This window comes from Scyliorhinus torazame, chromosome 3 (assembly GCF_047496885.1).
Source record: "Scyliorhinus torazame isolate Kashiwa2021f chromosome 3, sScyTor2.1, whole genome shotgun sequence".
Lineage (NCBI taxonomy): Eukaryota > Metazoa > Chordata > Chondrichthyes > Carcharhiniformes > Scyliorhinidae > Scyliorhinus > Scyliorhinus torazame.
Genome location: NC_092709.1, coordinates 237,662,374 through 237,681,764, shown reverse-complemented (window position 1 = coordinate 237,681,764; position 19,391 = coordinate 237,662,374). Strand labels below are relative to the sequence as shown.

At 41.6% G+C, this 19,391-nt stretch overlaps 1 protein-coding gene across 2 annotated transcripts in view; it reads right to left on the bottom strand.

The window, feature by feature from the left end:
• The window catches only part of mcidas (multiciliate differentiation and DNA synthesis associated cell cycle protein), a 30,152-nt gene extending 13,109 nt beyond the window's left edge, over positions 1-17,043 (bottom strand). The window contains exons 1-3 of one of the 2 annotated variants that reach the window (XM_072497953.1): positions 16,791-17,043; positions 16,090-16,168; positions 15,909-16,000 (exon numbers count right to left, since the gene is read on the bottom strand). In XM_072497953.1, coding sequence (XP_072354054.1) covers positions 15,909-16,000; positions 16,090-16,168; positions 16,791-16,892 — 273 coding nt within the window. In that variant the 5' untranslated portion in view covers positions 16,893-17,043. The remainder of the gene's footprint in view (positions 1-15,908; positions 16,001-16,089; positions 16,169-16,790) is intronic. The other variant, XM_072497951.1, reaches the window with a different exon arrangement.
• Between the last annotated feature and the right edge of the window lie 2,348 nt (positions 17,044-19,391).

The window sequence follows — 19,391 nt, the reverse complement described above, 5'->3', positions numbered from 1 at the left end:
GCCCCACCCCTCGCATCCCCCTCCCTTCCACACACACACTTTGATAATCCTTTCAATGTGTCCTGCATTTTCCTAAATTCATCCCAATGGTTCCTTTCTGTTTTTCCCCTGAAGGATTTATACTTTTCCTCTTTCTGTCACTTCCAATTTACTTTTTTTATAATCCATGTAGGATCACTTTTGCTTAGTCTCAGCTGTGTTTCGCTTGCTTGCTTTTATGGCTTTTTAAAAATAAATTTAGAGTACCCAATTATTTGTTTCCAATTAAGGGGCAATTTAGTGTGGCCAATCCACCTAACCTGTACATCTTTGGGTTGTGGGGGTGAAACCCACACAGACACAAGGAGAATGTGCAAACTCCACACGGACAGTGACCCAGGGCTGGGATTCGAACCCGGGTCCTCAGCGCCGTAGGCAGCAATGCTAACCACTGTGCCACCATGCTGCCCTTTGGTATTATAGTTTTAAAGGTATTCCACATGTTTTATACCGAAGTGTTATTGACTTTGAATTTAGCCATTTAAAGTTGCATACCTGGCATCTGGTCTTAGGTATTACTGACTCCTAAATCATGTTGAACGTTATTGGTTTGCAATTGCCCCTGTGTGCAGCCTTCCAAATCCGATATATTGTTAATAATAATAATCACTTACTGTCACCAGTAGGCTTCAATGGAGTTACTGTGAAAAGCCCCTAGTCGCCACATTTTGGTGCCTGTTCGGGGAGGCTGGTACGGGAATTGAACCCGCGCTGCTGCCTTGTTCTGCATTACAAGCCAGCTATTTAGCCCACTGTGCTAAACCAGTCCCCATTTGTGTCATTAATGGAAACCAGATCAAAATAAGTGATGCTTCTCAGTGTTTCACAATTCACAAGATCAAGATGCAGTTACACATTATTTTATCAACTTTATCTCTAACCACTTGAGATTTTCCTGTTTATATTAGGTTGATTAAGCATGGTGGCGCAATGGTTAGCATTGCTGCTTCACGGCACCGAGCTCCCAGGTTCGATTCTGGCTCTGGGGCACTTTCCGTGTGAAGTTTGCACATTCTCCCCGTGTTTGCGTGGGTTTCTTCCCCACAACCCAAAGATGTGCACGGTAGGTGGATTGGCCATGCTAAATTGCCCCTTAATTGGAAAAATGAATTGGGTACACTAAATTTCTAAAAAAATATATTAGATTGATTGAAGTCTTCCATTAAAATAACTTCATTTCAAATTAGTGATTCATTCACTTGTATATCTCAAATGGCTGCTAACATCTTTGCATTAACATTTAGGCTTTAACCACCAATTAGTCAGAGCCGTGAAGAGTCCTTTTCAAGTCTTCAGCTCATAAAATTGAAATAGGCCATTCATGTGAAAAATAAGCATGAATGCAAATAGAATTGGATTGCTTAGATTTGGGCTTCAAAACACAGGTAATACTCCTGGACCTACACGGGGTAAATCTCCAACCAATTTTCATAATAAATGTTGTTGAAAGTTATTAGAATGATACAATTCTCTTTCACTTCCTCATTTTGCTTATAGCTTTCAGTATTTTTTAATATTAGCAACAAGAAAACAATAATAAAGAATATTAGTAATGATTTAAAACAATTGAATGTAAAATACTTCTGAGATATAATCGCATTGTACTTTATTTAACTGTATCATAAATTACTTTACTGAAACTTCTCAATTATACAGTATTTTATCTCAATGGGGAACCAACATTTGACTGAAGCCTTATGAAATAGTGATATTCTACACCAGTTTGCATTAACATGACATCAGAAACATAATGAAACAATCTGGTCAGGAGTTTGTTAGAATACTCTCCTTTTGCCCGGGTGAGTGCAGCTTCAACAACACTCAAGAAACTCAACACCGTCCAGGACAAAGCAACCTGCTTGATTAGCACATACATTAATTCCCTCCAACACCTACGAACCATGACAGCAGTGTGTACCATCTAGAAGATGCATTGTAGGAACTCACCAAAGCTTCTTAGGCAGCAACTTTCAAACCCATGACTGCTACCGTCTAGGACAGCAGACACATGGGAACACCACCAACTGGGAGTTCTCCTCCAAGCCTATCACCATCCTGACTTGGAAATATATCACCTGTCCCTTCACTGTTCCTGTGCCCAAATCCTGGAACTCCCTCCCAAACAGCACTGTGGGTGTACCTACACCACAGGGACTCCAGCAGTTCAAGAAGGCAGTTCACCTCTACCTTCTCACGGGCTATTAGGGATGGGCAATAAATGCTAGCTTAACCAGCGAAACCCATCTCACATTAATGGGTTTTTAAACGTTATCCAAAAGATTTCAGTTCCTGGATATTATATTTTAACAACAGAGCTGTGGTTATTAAAGCAGTAGTATTGATACATGAGTCATGTGTTCTGCTGTGGTATTGGTATTTATTTGCAGATTGTTGTCATACTAAACTCACTCGAAGCGGATATCAAAACAACCTTCTCCATCAATACGTTCCATTATGAAATATATGGCTGCTTCTAGATAATGGGCGGCAGGGTAGCACAAGTGGATAGCACTGTGGCTTCACAGCTCCAGGGTCCCAGGTTCGATTCCCCGCTGGGTCACTGTCTGTGCAGAGTCTGCATGTTCTCCCCGTGTCTGCGTGGGTTTCCTCCGGGTGCTCCGGTTTCCTCCCACAGTCCAAAGACGTGCAGGTTAGGTGGATTGGGCATGATAAATTGCCCTTAGTGTCCAAAAAGGTTAGGAGGGGTTATTGGGTTACGGGGATAGGGTGGAAGTGAGGGCTTAAGTGGGTTGGTGCAGACTTGATGGGCCGAATGGCCTCCTTCTGCACTGTATGTTCTATGGTACAAATCAGCTGACAGAGAATAATAATAATCTTTATTGTCACAAGTCGGCTTACATTAACACTGCAATGAAGTTACTATGAAAATCCCCAAGTCGCCACACTCCGGCACCTGTTTGGGTACACTGAGGGAGAATTCAGAATGTCCAATTCACCTAACAGCACGTCTTTCGGGACTTGTGGAGGAAACCGGAGCACCCGGAGGAAAGTAACATCACAATCAAAATGTTTTCAATGTTATTTGCAACTTTGTGTTTCTTTTAAAGCTTCTGGGTTGGATTCACCGTTTTTAAGGTTATGTGCGGAGGACCTGTGACGTTTTACGTCAAAAAAAATCAGCACCGCCCGCTCACCATTCCTGGGACTGGTGAGGGACTAGGAGCTGCACCGCGTAAAACTCCCAGCTCCCACAATAAAAATGGTTAGAGAATGACCGGGTCCGTGGCACCATAAAACATGGCGCCAGTCATGCGCAGACCCGACTTGCCAGATAGTGTCCCACTGGCCACCCCCGCCAGTCCCCCCAGCCCTCACAGAAGCCCTCCCACCCAGCAGCACAGCTCCTGCACAATTGTGGCGGCGCTGGACACAGTCCGCAGCCACCAATCCGGGATCCCGACCGCTGAGGCCACCGCAGTGGGGAACTCGGCCCATCGGGGGCGGAGCATCAGGGGAGGGCCTTCAGGTGACGCGCTAAGGCCGTCCCAACAGCGCACGACACGATGATGCCATTTTGGATGGGGCGGAGCATACAAAACCTGCGTCAAACAGGCGCCGCCCCCGATTTCGGAGTCAAAAGGAATTCTGCACCCGATTGGCGATTATGAAATTGGCGGCGGGGAACGGTGAATCCTGCCCTCTGTTTTTGAAAATAAAATAAACCACTAGTTATGTTTTTAAGGAGTTAGCCCTTTTGGTAAATAGAAGAAGGTAAGGGCAAAAGTTCATTTGTTTGAGCCTGTTTTTCCTTTTCAATTAGGTCAGTATCGTATCAGTATCGTAATTCTATATATCCACATTTTCCAAAACCCTTAATAACTTTGGCTCACAAAAACCTCTCAATCTTAATTTTGTAATTTCGAGTGACATGCCTCAGAAACATTTTGGAGGCATGAGCTCCTAATTTTCACAACCCTTTGGTGTGAAGAAGTGTCTGAATGTCTGAATTTGAAGGTCATCATCCCTTGTTTTGGACTTGCATCAAAGGAAATTATTTCCCTTTTCTACCCTATCAGCTCTTAAGTGTCATAAATCCCTCAAATTAGATTGCATTCTTTTATTCTCACAGGACTACAAGCCTAGTCAATGTAATTTGACTCCATAATTTAAACTGAGTTGATAGTCTCTCAGATGTATTCAATAAAATGGATTGATTAGAAAATTTAAAAATTAATAAGGTCTTACTGACTTTAACAAATAGCTTGGAAGAAAATGTAAAGTGATTATATAAAGAATAATGGATCAATTTGAATGGAATCAAGCAGTATATAACTATCAGCTGAACTTGACTATGACTCCTTCCAAACTATTTTCTTTTGTATCTCTGATCTTTTTAAAATAAATTTAGCTTATCCAATTAATTTTTTTCCAATTAAGGGGCAATTTAGCGTGGCCAATCCACCTACCCTGCACATCTTTTGGGTTGTGGGGGCAAAACCCACGCAAACACAGGGAGAATGTGCAAACTCCACACGGACAGTGACCCAGAGCCAGGATCGAACCTGGGACCTCAGCGCCGTGAGGCAACTGTGCTAACCACTTGCGCCACAGTGCTGCCCAAACTGTGCTGCCCCATATTTCCGATCTTAAGGATCAATTAAAGTTTTTATTTTCCTACCATTCTGTCCTCTTCCTTGGTCTGTGACATATTTAATGGTGAGACATCAACTATTAGGCTGCTCTGTAGATTTATATAGAATGTTGAACTGGTGAATAATATGATAAGGGACTTATTTAATACAAAATACTTCCTCGTCACTATAATACTGAAATGTATAAAATTATATTATTTTATCTCAAAGCAAAGTTGGTTCTTAAAATTTAATGCAGTTGATATATACAATAGTATGTAACTCAATCAAATGAGTTCTATTGTTTTTATTATAAATTTAGAATACCCAATTCTTTTTTTTCCAATTAAGGGGCAATTTAGTGTGGCCAATCCATCCAACCAACACATCTTTGGGTTGTGGGGGTGAAACCCACGCAGACACGGGGAGAATATGTAAACTCCACATGGACAGTGACCCAGAGCCAGGATCAAACCCTGGTCCTCAGCACCGTAGGCAGCAGTGCTAACCACTGCATCACCATGCCGCCATCAAATGAGTTTTGATGAATATTAAGCTTTACATTCAGTTTGTCATGGCATATGAATCTCTTTGAATTTGAATTACATCTTTAAAATAATATCCTTGTTGAAACTCTTTTACAGTACCACGCACAATGCTTGATATTGACAATCAGCTTTATAAAGGTTCATCTAGAATATGAAACCATTACCAGACAACTGGGTTAACTCAGGATCTTGACAACAAGAAAAGCCAAAAGTGAATATTATTTAGAAATAATAATAAATTGTTCAGGGTATAACTTTCAATGACTTGATCTCATTTTCTATTGATGTTCCTAACTTGATGCCTCACTCTTACTGATGTCAGTAAGAAGTCTTACAACACCAGGTTAAAGTCCAACAGGTTTGTTTCAAATCACTAGCTTTCGGAGCACTGCTCTTTCCTCAGGTGAATGAAGAGGTAGGTTCCAGAAACATATATATAGACAAAGTCAAAGATGCAAGACAATACTTTGAATGCAAGCATTTGCAGGTAATTAAGTCTTTACAGATCCAGAGAGAGGGGTAACCCCAGGTTAAAAGGTGTGAATTGTCTCCTGGCTTGAGACAATTCACACCTCTTTAACCTGGGGTTACCCCTCTCTCTGGATTTGTAAAGACTTAATTACCTGCAAATGCTCGCATTCAAAGTATTGTCTTGTATCTTTGACTTTGTCTATGTGTATGTGCAGACTCGATGGGCCGAATGGCCTCCTTCTGCACTGTAAATTCTATGATAATCTATGATATGTTTCTGGAACATACCTCTTCATTCACCTGAGGAAGGAGCAGTGCTCCGAAAGCTAGTGTTTGAAACAAACCTGTTGGACTTTAAAGTGGTGTTGTAAGACTTCTTACTGTTCTCACCCAGTCCAACGCCGGCATCTTACTGATGTAATTGAGATAAGGCATTCTGATTGCAAGTTTAACTCACTGCCAGCAACTATGGATTCCATGGGTTGTCACTGAGTAAATTATAGATACCACAAGTGTAATTATGTTATTTACTCATAATGAGAACAATTACAAGCATAGTGGGATCCTCCAAAACTGGTCATGTAGCATTGCTGCCTCGCAGAGCCAGGGACCCGGGTTCAATTCCAGTTTTGGGTGACTCTCTGTGTGGAGTAAGCATGTTCTCGCCATGTCTGCGTGGGTTTCACTGGGTGTTCCAGTTTCCTCCCACAGTCCAAAGGTGATTGGCCATGATCAGTGCGTAGGGTTACGGGGATAGGGCAGGGGTGTGGGCCTAGGTAGAGTGCTATTTTGGAGGGTTGGTGCAGACTCGATGGGCCGAATGACCTCCTTCTGCACTGTAGGGATTCTGTGGAACCCTTGAGATGGAGATGCATGTCACCTTAAAAAATCATCTTTCAACAAGCAAACTCCTCAAAAGAGAACATACTGCTGCTGTCAAAAGGTTATGCTAAAGGTTTAGTAGCTCTTCCGCACAATAATGTAAAAAATGTATGTACTCACTTCAGTTGCAATAAAGGAAATTAAACAGTTCAGTTTCAACTGATGGATTTGCAATTACTAATGATCAGTTTGAATTTTGTTTAAAACATGAAGGTAACTTTTGAAGATTATTTTAGTTGCACGATTTATGCTTACTCCTCCCCCCCTCTCAAGCCAGGGGAAACATCCTTCCTGCATCTACCCTGTTGAGCCATGTAGGAATTTGGTAATTTTCAATGAGGTCACCTCTCATGCTTCTGAACTCTGAACAATACAGGCCAGTCCCCTCAATCACTCTTCAAAGGACAATTCCGTCATCCCAGGAACCAGTCTGGTGAACCTCCACTGCACTCCCTCTGTGAAAAATATATCCTTCCTTAGGTAAGGATACCAAATCTATACACAGTACTCCAGGTGGGGTCTCATCAAGGCTTTGTACAATTGCAGCAGGACATCTTTACTCTTGTACTCAAATGCTCTTGCAGTGAAGGCCAAATTAACCAAGTCCAAAGATTTGCAGGTTGGGTGGATTGGCCATGATAAATTGCCCTTAGTGTCCAAAATTGCCCTTAGTGTTGGGTGGGGTTACTGGGTTATGGGGATAGGGTGGAGGTGTTGACCTTGGGTAGGGTGCTCTTTCCAAGAGCCGGTGCAGACTCGATGGGCCGAATGGCCTCCTTCTGCACTGTAAATTCTATGATAACATTTGCCTTCCTAATTGCTTGTTCCACCTGCATATTAGCTTTCAGTTAATAATGAACAAGACGACCCAGGTCCCTTTGGACATCAAGACCTCCCAATCTCTCACCATTTAAGAAATTTCTGTTTTTCGGACAAAAGTGGATAACTTCAGATTTTTCCACATTATATTCCATCTGCCATGTTTTTGCCCACTCACTTAGCCTCTCTAAAACTCCTGAAGCCTTTCTACATCCTCCTCACAACTCACATCCCTACCTAGTATTGTGTCACCAACAAACTTGGAAATATTACATTTGGTCCCCACATCCAAATTATTTATATGGATTGTTAATAGCTGGAGCTCAAGCACTGATCTGTGTGTTACCCCACTTGTCACAGCCTGCCAACCTGAGAATGACCCATTTATACCGACTCTGTGGTGTTCCACAGGGATCAGTGCTGGGACCTTTGCTCTTTGTAGTATATATAAATGATTTGGAGGAAAATGTAACTGGTCTGATTAGTAAGTTTGCAGACGACACAAAGGTTGGTGGAATTGCGGATAGCGATGAGGACTGTCTGAGGATACAGCAGGATTTAGATTGTCTGGAGACTTGGGCGGAGAGATGGCAGATGGAGTTTAACCTGGACAAATGTGAGGTAATGCATTTTGGAAGGGCTAATGCAGGTAGGGAATATACAGTGAATGGTAGAACCCTCAAGAGTATTGAAAGTCAAAGAGATCTAGGAGTACAGGTCCACAGATCACTGAAAGGGGCTACACAGGTGGAGAAGGTAGTCAAGAAGGCATACGGCATGCTTGCCTTCATTGGCCGGGGCATTGAGTATAAGAATTGGCAAGTCATGTTGCAGCTGTATAGAACCTTAGTTAGGCCACACTTGGAGTATAGTGTTCAATTCTGGTCGCCACACTACCAGAAGGATGTGGAGGCTTTAGAGAGGGTGCAGAAGAGATTTACCAGAATGTTGCCTGGTATGGAGGGCATAAGCTATGAGGAGCGATTGAATAAACTCGGTTTGTTCTCACTGGAACGAAGGAGGTTGAGGGGCGACCTGATAGAGGTATACAAAATTATGAGGGGCATAGACAGAGTGGATAGTCAGAGGCTTTTCCCCAGGGTAGAGGGGTCAATCACTAGGGGGCATAGGTTTAAGGTGAGAGGGGCAAAGTTTAGAGTAGATGTACGAGGCAAGTTTTTTACGCAGAGGGTAGTGGGTGCCTGGAACTCACTACCGGAGGAGGTAGTGGAGGCAGGGACGATAGGGACATTTAAGGGGCATCTTGACAAATATATGAATAGGATGGGAATAGAAGGATACGGACCCAGGAAGTGTAGAAGATTGTAGTTTAGTCGGGCAGTATGGTCGGCACGGGCTTGGAGGGCCGAAGGGCCTGTTCCTGTGCTGTACATTTCTTTGTTCTTTGTTCTTTGTTCTGTTTTCTGTCCGTCAATCAGTTCTCAACCTCCAATCCCATCTGATCTAATTTTTCTTACTAACCTCTTGTGTGGGACTTTATTGAAAGCCTTCTGAAAATCAAAAAACACCAAATCCCCTCAATCTCCCTTATCTATTCTGCTGATTACATCCTCAAATTAATTCTAACAGGTTTGCTAATTATACATGATTTCCCTTTCATAAATCTATGTTGATTCTGTGCAACCCTTCCATTATTTTCCAGGCATCCAGTTGTCACATCCTCTAGAATAGATACTATAATTTCCCTACTACTGATGTATGGCTGTCAGATCTGTAGTTCCCGGTTTTCTCCCTCCCTCCTTTCTTTTTTTTAAATATAAATTTTAGAGTACCCAATTCATTTTTTCCAATTAAGAGGCAATTAAGCGTGGCCAATTCACCTAGCCTGCACATCTTTGGGTTGTGGGGGCAAAACCCATGCAAACACGGGGAGAATATGCAAGCTCCACACGGACAGTGACCCAGAGCCGGGATTGAACCTGGGATCTCGGTGCCGTGAGACAGCAGTATTAAACCACTGCGCCATTGCTGCCCTCTCTCCCTCCTTTATTAAATGGTGAGGTTACATCTGCCATTTCCAAAGTGCAAGAACTGTTCCAGAACCTACTGAATTTTGGAAGATGGTCACCAAAGCATCCACAATCTCTACAGCCACCTCTTTCTTTTAAAAAAAAATAAATTTAGAGTACCAAATATTTTTTTGGTCCTCCTTTGCTGAATTCTAAAATCTTCACAATCCTCTGGCTTACTACTTTTTTTGTCAACTTCATAAGCCTCTTCCATTGATCTAATGCAACCTTTAACTTCTCTTGTTAGCCATGGCTGTATTTTCCTGTTGGATTTTTGTGCACCAAAGGAATGTAAATTTGTCGTAAACAATGTATTAATTATTTAAATACTAGCCATTGCCTATCTATCATCAGATCTACCACAGCCAATTTTCCCCTCATATATTTGTAGTTAGCTTTGATTAGATTTAAGACCCTTGTTTGGGATTGAAGTACATCACTTTCAAACTTAATATAAAACTATCATATTATGGTCTTCCCTAGAGGCTGCTTTACAATTAAACTATTAATTAAACCTTTTTCATTGTACAGTGCTAGATTGCTAATAGACCGTTCTCTATTTGGTTCCTCAGTGTACTGTTCGAGAAAACCATCTCTAATACATTCCAGGAATTTGTCCTCCACAGCATCAGTGTTAATTTTGTTTACCCAGAGTATATGTAGATTACTGCCCCATGATTACTGTATTGCCCTTGTTACATGCGCCTCTAATTTCCTGAATTCATACCATGCCCTACATCGCCACCACTGTTTAATGGCTGACAACAACTATCAAAGTTTGATGCCCCTTGCTGTTTCTTAGCTCCAGCCAAACTGGCTCTACAACTTGATCTTCTGATCCAAGATCCTCTGCCACTAATATACCAATCTCATCCTTTATCAACAATGCTGCCCACCTCCTTTTCTCTTTTGTCGATTCTTCCGAAATGTCAAATAACCTTGAACATACATTTCCTAGCTTTGGTCACCTTGCAGCAACATCTCCGTAATGGCAATTAAATCATACCTTCTTATTTCCATTTGAGCCGTCAATTAATCTACCTTGTTGTGAATGCTGTGTGCATTCAGATAGAATGCCTTTAATTCTGTCTTCTAATTATTTTTGCAACCTTTGGCTTTAACTGCTCACATACTCTTAACTTTCTACATTCTGTCCCATCCTGCCACACTCAGATTATCCCTTAATCTGCCCCTCCCAGTGCAAATTCCTCTCCAGCCCTTTTCACCAGTAGGCAGCATAGCGGTCTGGACTCTCACTCTTGGCTACAGAAAACTGTGTCTATCTCAGTTACTATATTGTCCCATACTACTATTTAATTCCTACTAAATTCCCCTGCTTGAATCGCTTCCTGTACCACAATGACATATATGGTCAGTTCATTCATTCACCCTGCAGCCCCCGCTTTCGTTCATACAGGCTGCAAGAACTTTGAATCTGACTGAATGTTCAAGGGTATTTGGCAGTTAGGAAGGATAGGCAAAAAGGGACAAAAGGTAAGGTAGCACTGTTAATAAAGAATGTGATGAGTACATTAGTGACAGGGGATCTTATATCAGAATCAGTTTTGATGGGGCTAAGAAACAGCAAGGGTCACAAACATTGATAGGATTTGTTTACAGGCCACCAAATGGTAGTGGTAGTGATAATGCAGTGTACTGTATAAATTAGGAAATTAGAAGTCCTTGTAACAAGGGACAGTAGTCAAGGGGACTTCAATCACATACAGTGGTTGAATGAGTTACTGGCATATGCACAGTGAAATGTGGCATTAACGTAAGAATTATCTAATTTATTTCACAACAAAATTGTACTTCTATTCAATGTACCATAATTGGTCATTGTTTAAAAAAAAAAAATTTAGAGTACCCAACTCATTTTTTCAATTAAGAGGCAATTTAGTGTGGCCAATCCACCTACCCTCCATATCTTTGGGTTGAGGGGGCGAAACCCTCACAAACACGGGGAGAATGTGCCAACTCCACACGGACAGTGATCCAGAGCCGGGAGCGAACCTGGGACCTCGGCGGCATGAGGCAGCACTGCTAACCACTGTGCCACCGTGCTGCCCTCATAACTGGTCATTCTAACAACATTTTATATTTGCGATTACTGCATCCCAGAAGTTAAAAAAAATCAAAATCACAATGCCACATCTAAATATAATGGCCCAAAATATTACCACCCTTTTAGCAAGCGCTATTCCTATTTATACTGTTCGCTGTGCCCAGAATAGATATTCCCTGATGACTATCATTAGTTGAACAAATTATAGAATCACTACATGGATTACTTTGTTAAACAGTCTACTTAGAATACAGTGACAATAAAACAATATAAATTAGAGGCCAGTTTACCTCTCTCATCATCACTAGACACCAGTGAGGAACAGCACCTTGGTAGTACACTGACTACACCTATAAGAGACATAAAGAACAATGGTTTCTACCATTGGCACAGGTTCTCACCTGGCAAGAGCTTACACTTGGAATAGGTGGGAGGAAACAAGATTTTAACTATAGGCATGACAAGCCTGATGTGGCATTCATAGAATATAGCATACTGTGCAGAAGGAGTCCATTCGGCCAATCGGGTCTGCACCGACCCACTTAAGCCCTCACTTCCACCCTATCCCCGTAACCCAATAACCCCTCCTAACCTTTTTGGACACTAAGGGCAATTTAGCATGGCCAATCCACCTAACCTGCATGTCTTTGGACCAAGCCACTAGCCTCTGGGGCCTTTCTACAGCTGCTGGACAGCAACAGCTAGAAGGTCTCTAGGCCCAAAATTTATGCTATGAAGCAAAGTAGCAGGAGAAAAGCACGTCAGCAATGAGTTTGCATGATTACGTTGCCACTGCCCCCATCCACTGCCCAGATCCTCAACAGCACTGTGTGTGAGCACCCCAGAGACAGCAGCAGCAGAAGGTGATGCATAGCAGCTGTGAACTCCACCTGCCACCTCCTTTTATTCATAATGTTTGCACACTTATTCAGGCGTCCTCAAGGCAATGCTGGAAATGCAGTACTGGACTGGATAATGGAGAGGAAGACCTGGCATAAATGATCTCTAATCCTTTCCATTTTCATTGTTTCTGGAGAATGAGTGATACAAGGGAAAGTCGCCTCACAATGTTTATGAATTTTAATTTTTTGCAGTTTTACTGTCCCATGTGCTTTCTGTGTTAGGCACTGATAGACTGATAATTCTCCTGCAACATTTAGACTGAACTACAAGATCAATGATGTTTTTTAAATTCTGATGCATGTTCAAATTATAATCTTCAAAATATTTGAGCTTTTGCTGCTGTATTGGATTGGAATGAAGGATCAATTGTTCAGAATATCTGTTGACAATTTTAATTTTACATGTTATTTTCATGTGTAACACTGATATTAGATAAATGTGAAAATAGAAATGTGTTAGGCTAAAGGTCCTTTAAACTAAACTTCATTTGGTTATGTATATTAAGCTCCGTCATCACTCAGCAGCTTTCCTAGTTGGTGGTCCTCAAAGCCAAACACTTTTAACTGACAAAAACTATAACTACCATCAACCTGAATAAAGACAATTAGAAAGCAGGAGGTCCAAATCACTTGATTTTGTTTTTATTTTTGTCATGTATTCCATAATTTAAACATGCATAATCAGGGATAATTAAATATTCTTTCTGAAATGAACATTTTAACAAAACATATTTTAAATGTGATTTCTCACATCTGTCTAATCTGTACAATGGAATTTATTTTTCCAATTTGAAGTAATAACATGGTCAAAATAATTAAACAGAATAAAAGACAAAAGCGATGGTTTGTGCACATAATTATATATGCATAGACACAGCGAATAAAGCACTCGCAAGCATAGAATAAGCCATTTTCTCTCACACATACACAAACTGAATCAATATACTACTTACACAGAATTAGCCTACTGACAGGTGATTCAACAGTTATGGGATAGGCATTTCTGTAGCTGCAAACATGAATCCAGGATGGTGGCGTGTTGCCTCCCTGGGACCAGGGTTAAGGATGTCATTGAAAGGCTGCAGAACACCCTGGGTGGGGAGGGAGAACAGGCAGCAGTTGTGGTCCACATTGGTGCAAACAGCAAAGGAACAAAGAGGGATGTGGTGCTGCAGTCAGAATTTAGGGTTTGAGTTATGAAAATGGCAAGCAGGACTTCAAAATAGTAATCGCCGGATTGATCCCAGTAACATACCCAAGTAAGTTTAGAAAAAGGAGGATAAAACAGTTTTAGCTTCCTGGGACATTGGGACTGGCACTAAGTGAAATCAGACCTACAAAGACTGGACCAGTTTTGCCTGGTGTATCTTATGGGCCACCAACTAGTAGGAAGGATGTAAGCTGAAGGCAGCATATGGTGCAGTGGTTAGCACTGGGACTGCAGGGCTGAGAACCCAGGTTCGAATCCTGGCCCTGGGTCACTGCCTGTGTGGAGTTTATACATTCTCTCCAGTCTGCGTGGGTTTCACCCCAACAACCCAAAGATGTGCAGGTTAGGTGGATTGGCCATGCTAAATTGCCCCTTAATTGGGTAAAAATAATTGAGTACTCTAAATTTATATTTTAAAAATGGAAGGATGTAAAGGAACAAATTTGCAAGGAAATTACGGAGAGGTGCAGGAATTATAAATGAAATGAAATGAAAATCGCTTATTGTCACAAGTAGGCTTCAAATGAAGTTACTGTGAAAAGCCCCTAAAGTAGTTATAATGGGGAACTTTTTAAAAAAATTTAGAGTACCCAATTCATTTTTTCCAATTAAGGGGCAATTTAGTGTGGCCAATCCACCTAGCATGCACATTTTTGGGTTGTGGGGCGAAACCCACGCAAACACGGGGAGAATGTGCAAATTCCACACGGTCAGTGACCCAGAGCCAGGATCGAACCTGGGACCTCGGTGCTGTGAGGCAGCAGTGCATAATGGGTAACTTTAATTTTCCAAACATAGGCAATAGTTGCAGTGTAAAGGCTGGCGAGGAGCAAGAGTTTCTAGAGTATATTCAGGAGAATTTTCTACAACAGTATGTTTCCAGTCCAATGAGAAAGGAGGCATTGCCAGACCTGGTTCCTGAGAATGGGATGAGCCATGTGGACGGAGAACATGTAAGGAACAGTTCTCATTGTTTCATTTGGTTGGCAATGGAAAAGGACAAAGAAAAATCCAGAGTAAGAGTAATTACATGGTGGAAAGCCATTCAATTGGGTAAAAACAGATCTAGACTAAATAAATGCTCCAGGAAAAACGATAGCTGAAAAACGGTTACCTTCAAAAAATAGAGTTTGATTGTTTTTCGGCCTTTTGGCTAAGATCAAGAGTAGGATTAGGCCTAAAATCAGTTGTAATGCCTACTTTTGTTAGCTCGCACTAATTTTGGGGGACCATGAATTGGATTCAATTTTAATTTGAATTGTTTTTTGGAGGCAGAGAGTGCAGAAATGAAACGTTGCAGTTTCTCCTTCCCTCTCTATGTACGGTCTGCATTGTCTGTATAGCATGCAAGAAACAATACTTTTCACTGCATACTAGTACATGTGACAATAATAAATCAAATCAAATCAAATTGCAGAAGTCGGGACTGTTTCCCTTGGAGAATGTTGAATTCTGAGAAGAGATTGGACAGGTGTTCAGAATCGTGAGGGTCTGGACAGAGTCGATAGGGAGAAACTGTTCCCACTTGTGAAAAGATCAAGAACAAGAGGGCGCAGAATTAAAGTAATTGGCAAAAGAAGCAACAGCGACATTAGGGAAAACGTTCACGCAGTGGATGGTTAGTGTCTAGAATGCACAGTCTGAGAGTGTGATGGAGGCAAATTCAATCAAGGAAATCAAAGGGAATTAGATTTATCTATAAAGAAAGTATGTGCAGGGTTATGGGGAGAAGGTTGGGGGTGGGGTGGGGGGGGGGGGAGCACTTGGAGACATTCTCATTCAGAGAACCAGTACAGACACTATGGACCAAATGGCCTCCTTCTGCTCTGTAACAAATCGGTGAAGCCACTCACTCTCACACAAAGAATAAACAACCCAGTCATTCAGACACTCAGTCACTCATTCTGGGTTAGCTTTTTATTCACATGCATTTTTATAAATACCTTCGCCTGTTCATATATTCTCACCACCCTTACATACATTAGCTGGCTCACAGATACTCATCCACACATTCATGTGCAATCTCCTTCATGAATACTCACCTATTTAGTAAACTCCGTTGCACACTCTCGCAACTTCACTAATCCAGTTATGCACACAGACACGTACACTCTCATTCACATGCACACTCCCTGATGATCATTCATCCCCCAATTCAGACTTTCACATTTGTTCTCATTTCGGCAGCTCCGATTCTCACTGTCTCACTCACTCTGAATCACACACTGGGGCAGTCGCCTACTCACAAGTCCCCACACACCCATTCGCTCTCTGACAGCAACATATTCACTCACTTACTCACTCACACACACGTAAAGGTGAATGAGAACAACGCAGCCGCGACACTCACCTGCGGAGCGGGTTCATTTGAAGATTCCTGGTGTAGACTGGATGTACAATCTGCCAGATCCTGCCACACTGTTTCATCTATAGTCACGAATGCTAAAAAGAAAGCGGTCTAAGGTTTGAATAAAGATGACACGATGTACATCTGCGTGTCCAAAGACTGGATTAAAACCTGCTGCCTGTACCTGAGTCTGGTGTGTTGGTTGCTGCTTGGGAATAAATGGTCACCTGCGAATTCGTCCCGTTGACCTTCTGGTGATCCTTCTGCACACCGCAGGAGAATGGCAATTTAAAGATAATAAAAAGCAGTATTTTTTACTAACTATACGTCAAATATTAAAATGTGTATGTTACTTAAATACAGCAATAATCAGCATTCAGAAGTGTACAAAGACGGAGCTTCGAAACGAAAATATCAACCCCACACTCAACTTTCAGATTTCAGCAGGTCAGACAGCATCTGTGGAGAGGGAATGGGGCTAACGTTTCGAGTCTGGATGATTATTTGTCAAAGCTGAATCAAAAGGTCATCCAGACTCGAAACGTTAGCTCCCTTTCATCTTCACAGATGCTGTCTGACCTGTTGAGATTGCCCAGTATTTTCTGTTTATGTTTCAGAGTCCAGCGTCCACAGTAATTTACTTTTATCTCGATGGCGGATTTGTCCATTTCTAACTAACCTAAGGTTATATTAAAAATACAGGTTTTCCTAAAACAATCGGTGTCACCATGGAGAAAACTACATGTTAACTGGGAGTTTACTTATACAGAAATATGAAGCATAATTAATACCAACATTAACAATCAATTTGAAAAGAGAAATCTCACTTGCCTCTCCTCTTTACTGAGGGACAATTTTAAACATTGGTTGGACAGGGGTGCGTACCTTTCTGTCAACTCTTGGTTGTTTTTTGCCAGAAGTGCGGATTGGCAATTCCACCATTCTATTCGGATAAATTTCTCCAAAGACTTTTCTTCCATTTTGCATTTCCACTGTTTTGTTTTTCGGTCAAAATAATAAAACAGAGATTTGTTTTACAATTCTATTTACCATCAATGAATAAGACTTGTTTTTTTGTGTGGGTGGCTCACACTCAGTGGGCTTACCAATCATACGTTTGGTAAGTTGATAATTTGTATTTTAAATAACCTAAAGGTAACCAATGAGATGACTGTCGGCTGGACGGATGTTTGTTAGTCTTATAGCAGGAAGGTGCACCGTTATTTGCTTCGCCCAATCAAACTCTTCCCCACTCCCGTCTCTACGGGATAGGCGTCCCTGGAGATGTTTAATTGCAGCAGAAAAGGGGCAATTAATGTCCTTTCCAAACAGCCAGAGGTGGCGCCTTCAAGGCAAGGCAATCTGCGCACCACCAGGGCGCTACGTTTAAAGAGCCGCCGCCTCCAGAGACCTACTCGTTTCCTTAATCTGCTCTAATACTTCGCGTTGCGCCCTTTTCTCATTCATTGGCGCCACCTCAACTGTAATTTTACACAACTGGACAAATGTTCCGAAATGCAGCTTTTAACGAGGTCCGGCGTTAAATCCGAGTCCCTTGTTGCAGGACAGCGCGAAAACCGTTTGTATTTTCAACCCGCCCCCCTCCCCAGAGGTCGGATTAATTGTTTTATGGTGATCACAGTAAAGGGACAATTACTGAGCTTTGTCAGTCTGACAGTGATATTCGTGTGGACACCAAACCATCCGCCGGAAAAAGTACTTCAGAACCCACTAGTTGTTGGTTGAACACAACCCACAGTTAACCCTTTCAAATGCAGTGGATAGTACATAATATAGAATGAAAGCAAATCACTGCATTTGCTGGAATCTGAAACCAAAACAGAAAATCCTGCACAATCCCAGCAGGTCTGACGGTATCTGTGGACGGAGGATAGTGAATAATACAAATGTGTATTATCCAGAAATTATTAATTATTGCTATTAGACTATGTTTATTGCTTGGGGGAATGATATTTTACATCTTAATGTAATATAATTGTTTCCGGTGTGTCCTTTTGAGGAACGGTCGATGTAAAATGGAGAAAGGATTATTAAATACTGGCTGTAATCTATGGAATTAAACAGATAAATACACCTTGAATGATTTAAAATACTGACGTACCGCTGTGCAGGAGCCGGGCTGAGCCTGAACATTTGTACAATATTGAAGAATTGAGTAAATGTTAATAACGACTTAGAAATATGTCTCGTGGGTAACCTTTATTTGTAAAGTTGTGTTTATTTAAGTGGGTGCAACTGGGAGAGAACTTATACGGTTATACCATTTTTTTGATGACAAGAACAACAAAGAACAAAGGAACGGATAATAAAGGTTAAATTTGGAGGCATTCGCTTTTTTAACTTAAAAACACCGATTATTGTTTTCTTCATACATGGAAATCATTGATATTTGGTATTTGAATGGTAAGTAACTGAGACTGGATTTGCCTGCTACAACTAAACCTTTCTTTAATTAGCAACCGCTTATTAGCATGACAATACCAGGAGAGATTTCGGAACAAGAGTAGACCATTCAGCCCCTCCAGCCTCCCCCGATGTTCAATTAGAACATGGCTATTCTGTACCTCCACACTATGAATCCATCCTTGATGCATGTCCCCGGATATTCCCACCGAACAAAAATCTAGCTCGGCCTTGAAAGTTCCGAATGTCCTGGCATCCACGCAATTTGGGATCTAGCTCGGCCTTGAAAGTTCCGAATGTCCTGGCATCCACGCAATTTGGGATCTAGCTCGGCCTTGAAAGTTCCGAATGTCCTGGCATCCACGCAATTTGGGATCAGAAAGTTTCAAGTTTCTACTAGCTTTTTTTTGTGAAAATGTGTTTTCTTGTTTTGCTCCTAAAAAGCGGAGTCTGAATTTAAATATTGTGCCCATTCGTTCTTGATTCCCCACCAGAAGAATTTGTTTAAAAGGTAATCTCTGTCTTGTAAAATCCTTCCTAACATTTCAAACACTTCGATCAGATTACATCTTAATCTTGTGTACAAGTGAGCGTAACCCAACAGCAAAATACCGTGGATGCTGGAAATCTAACATCAAACAGAAAATGGTGGAAATTCTTAACCGTTCTGGCAGTATTTCTGCAAAGAGAGAGAAGCCTTTCAGATCTCGACCTTTCATCAGAACTGGGATCCTGAACATGACTGAAGAGGCCCAAGTTCTTGTAATTTAACCACCTAATCCCCGGTATCATTCTGATAACCCGTTCTCAGTTCAGAGTTGGTGTTGACTCTGACTGACTTGTGGGAAGTTTAAGAATGTTCAAGTGGGACAAATGCCGAATTTTTATTTCAGAGCATAGGAATAATGATTTTCATTCTGTCCGTCAACTGCAAGGGAACTCTGGGAGACTGCCCGGAACCCAACATGAATTATGTTCTACATTTGTAGTTTGGCCACGTAACAACAATGACGGAAATAAGTGATTGAGGCGAAGAGCTTTCTTTGGATTGCCGCGTAGATG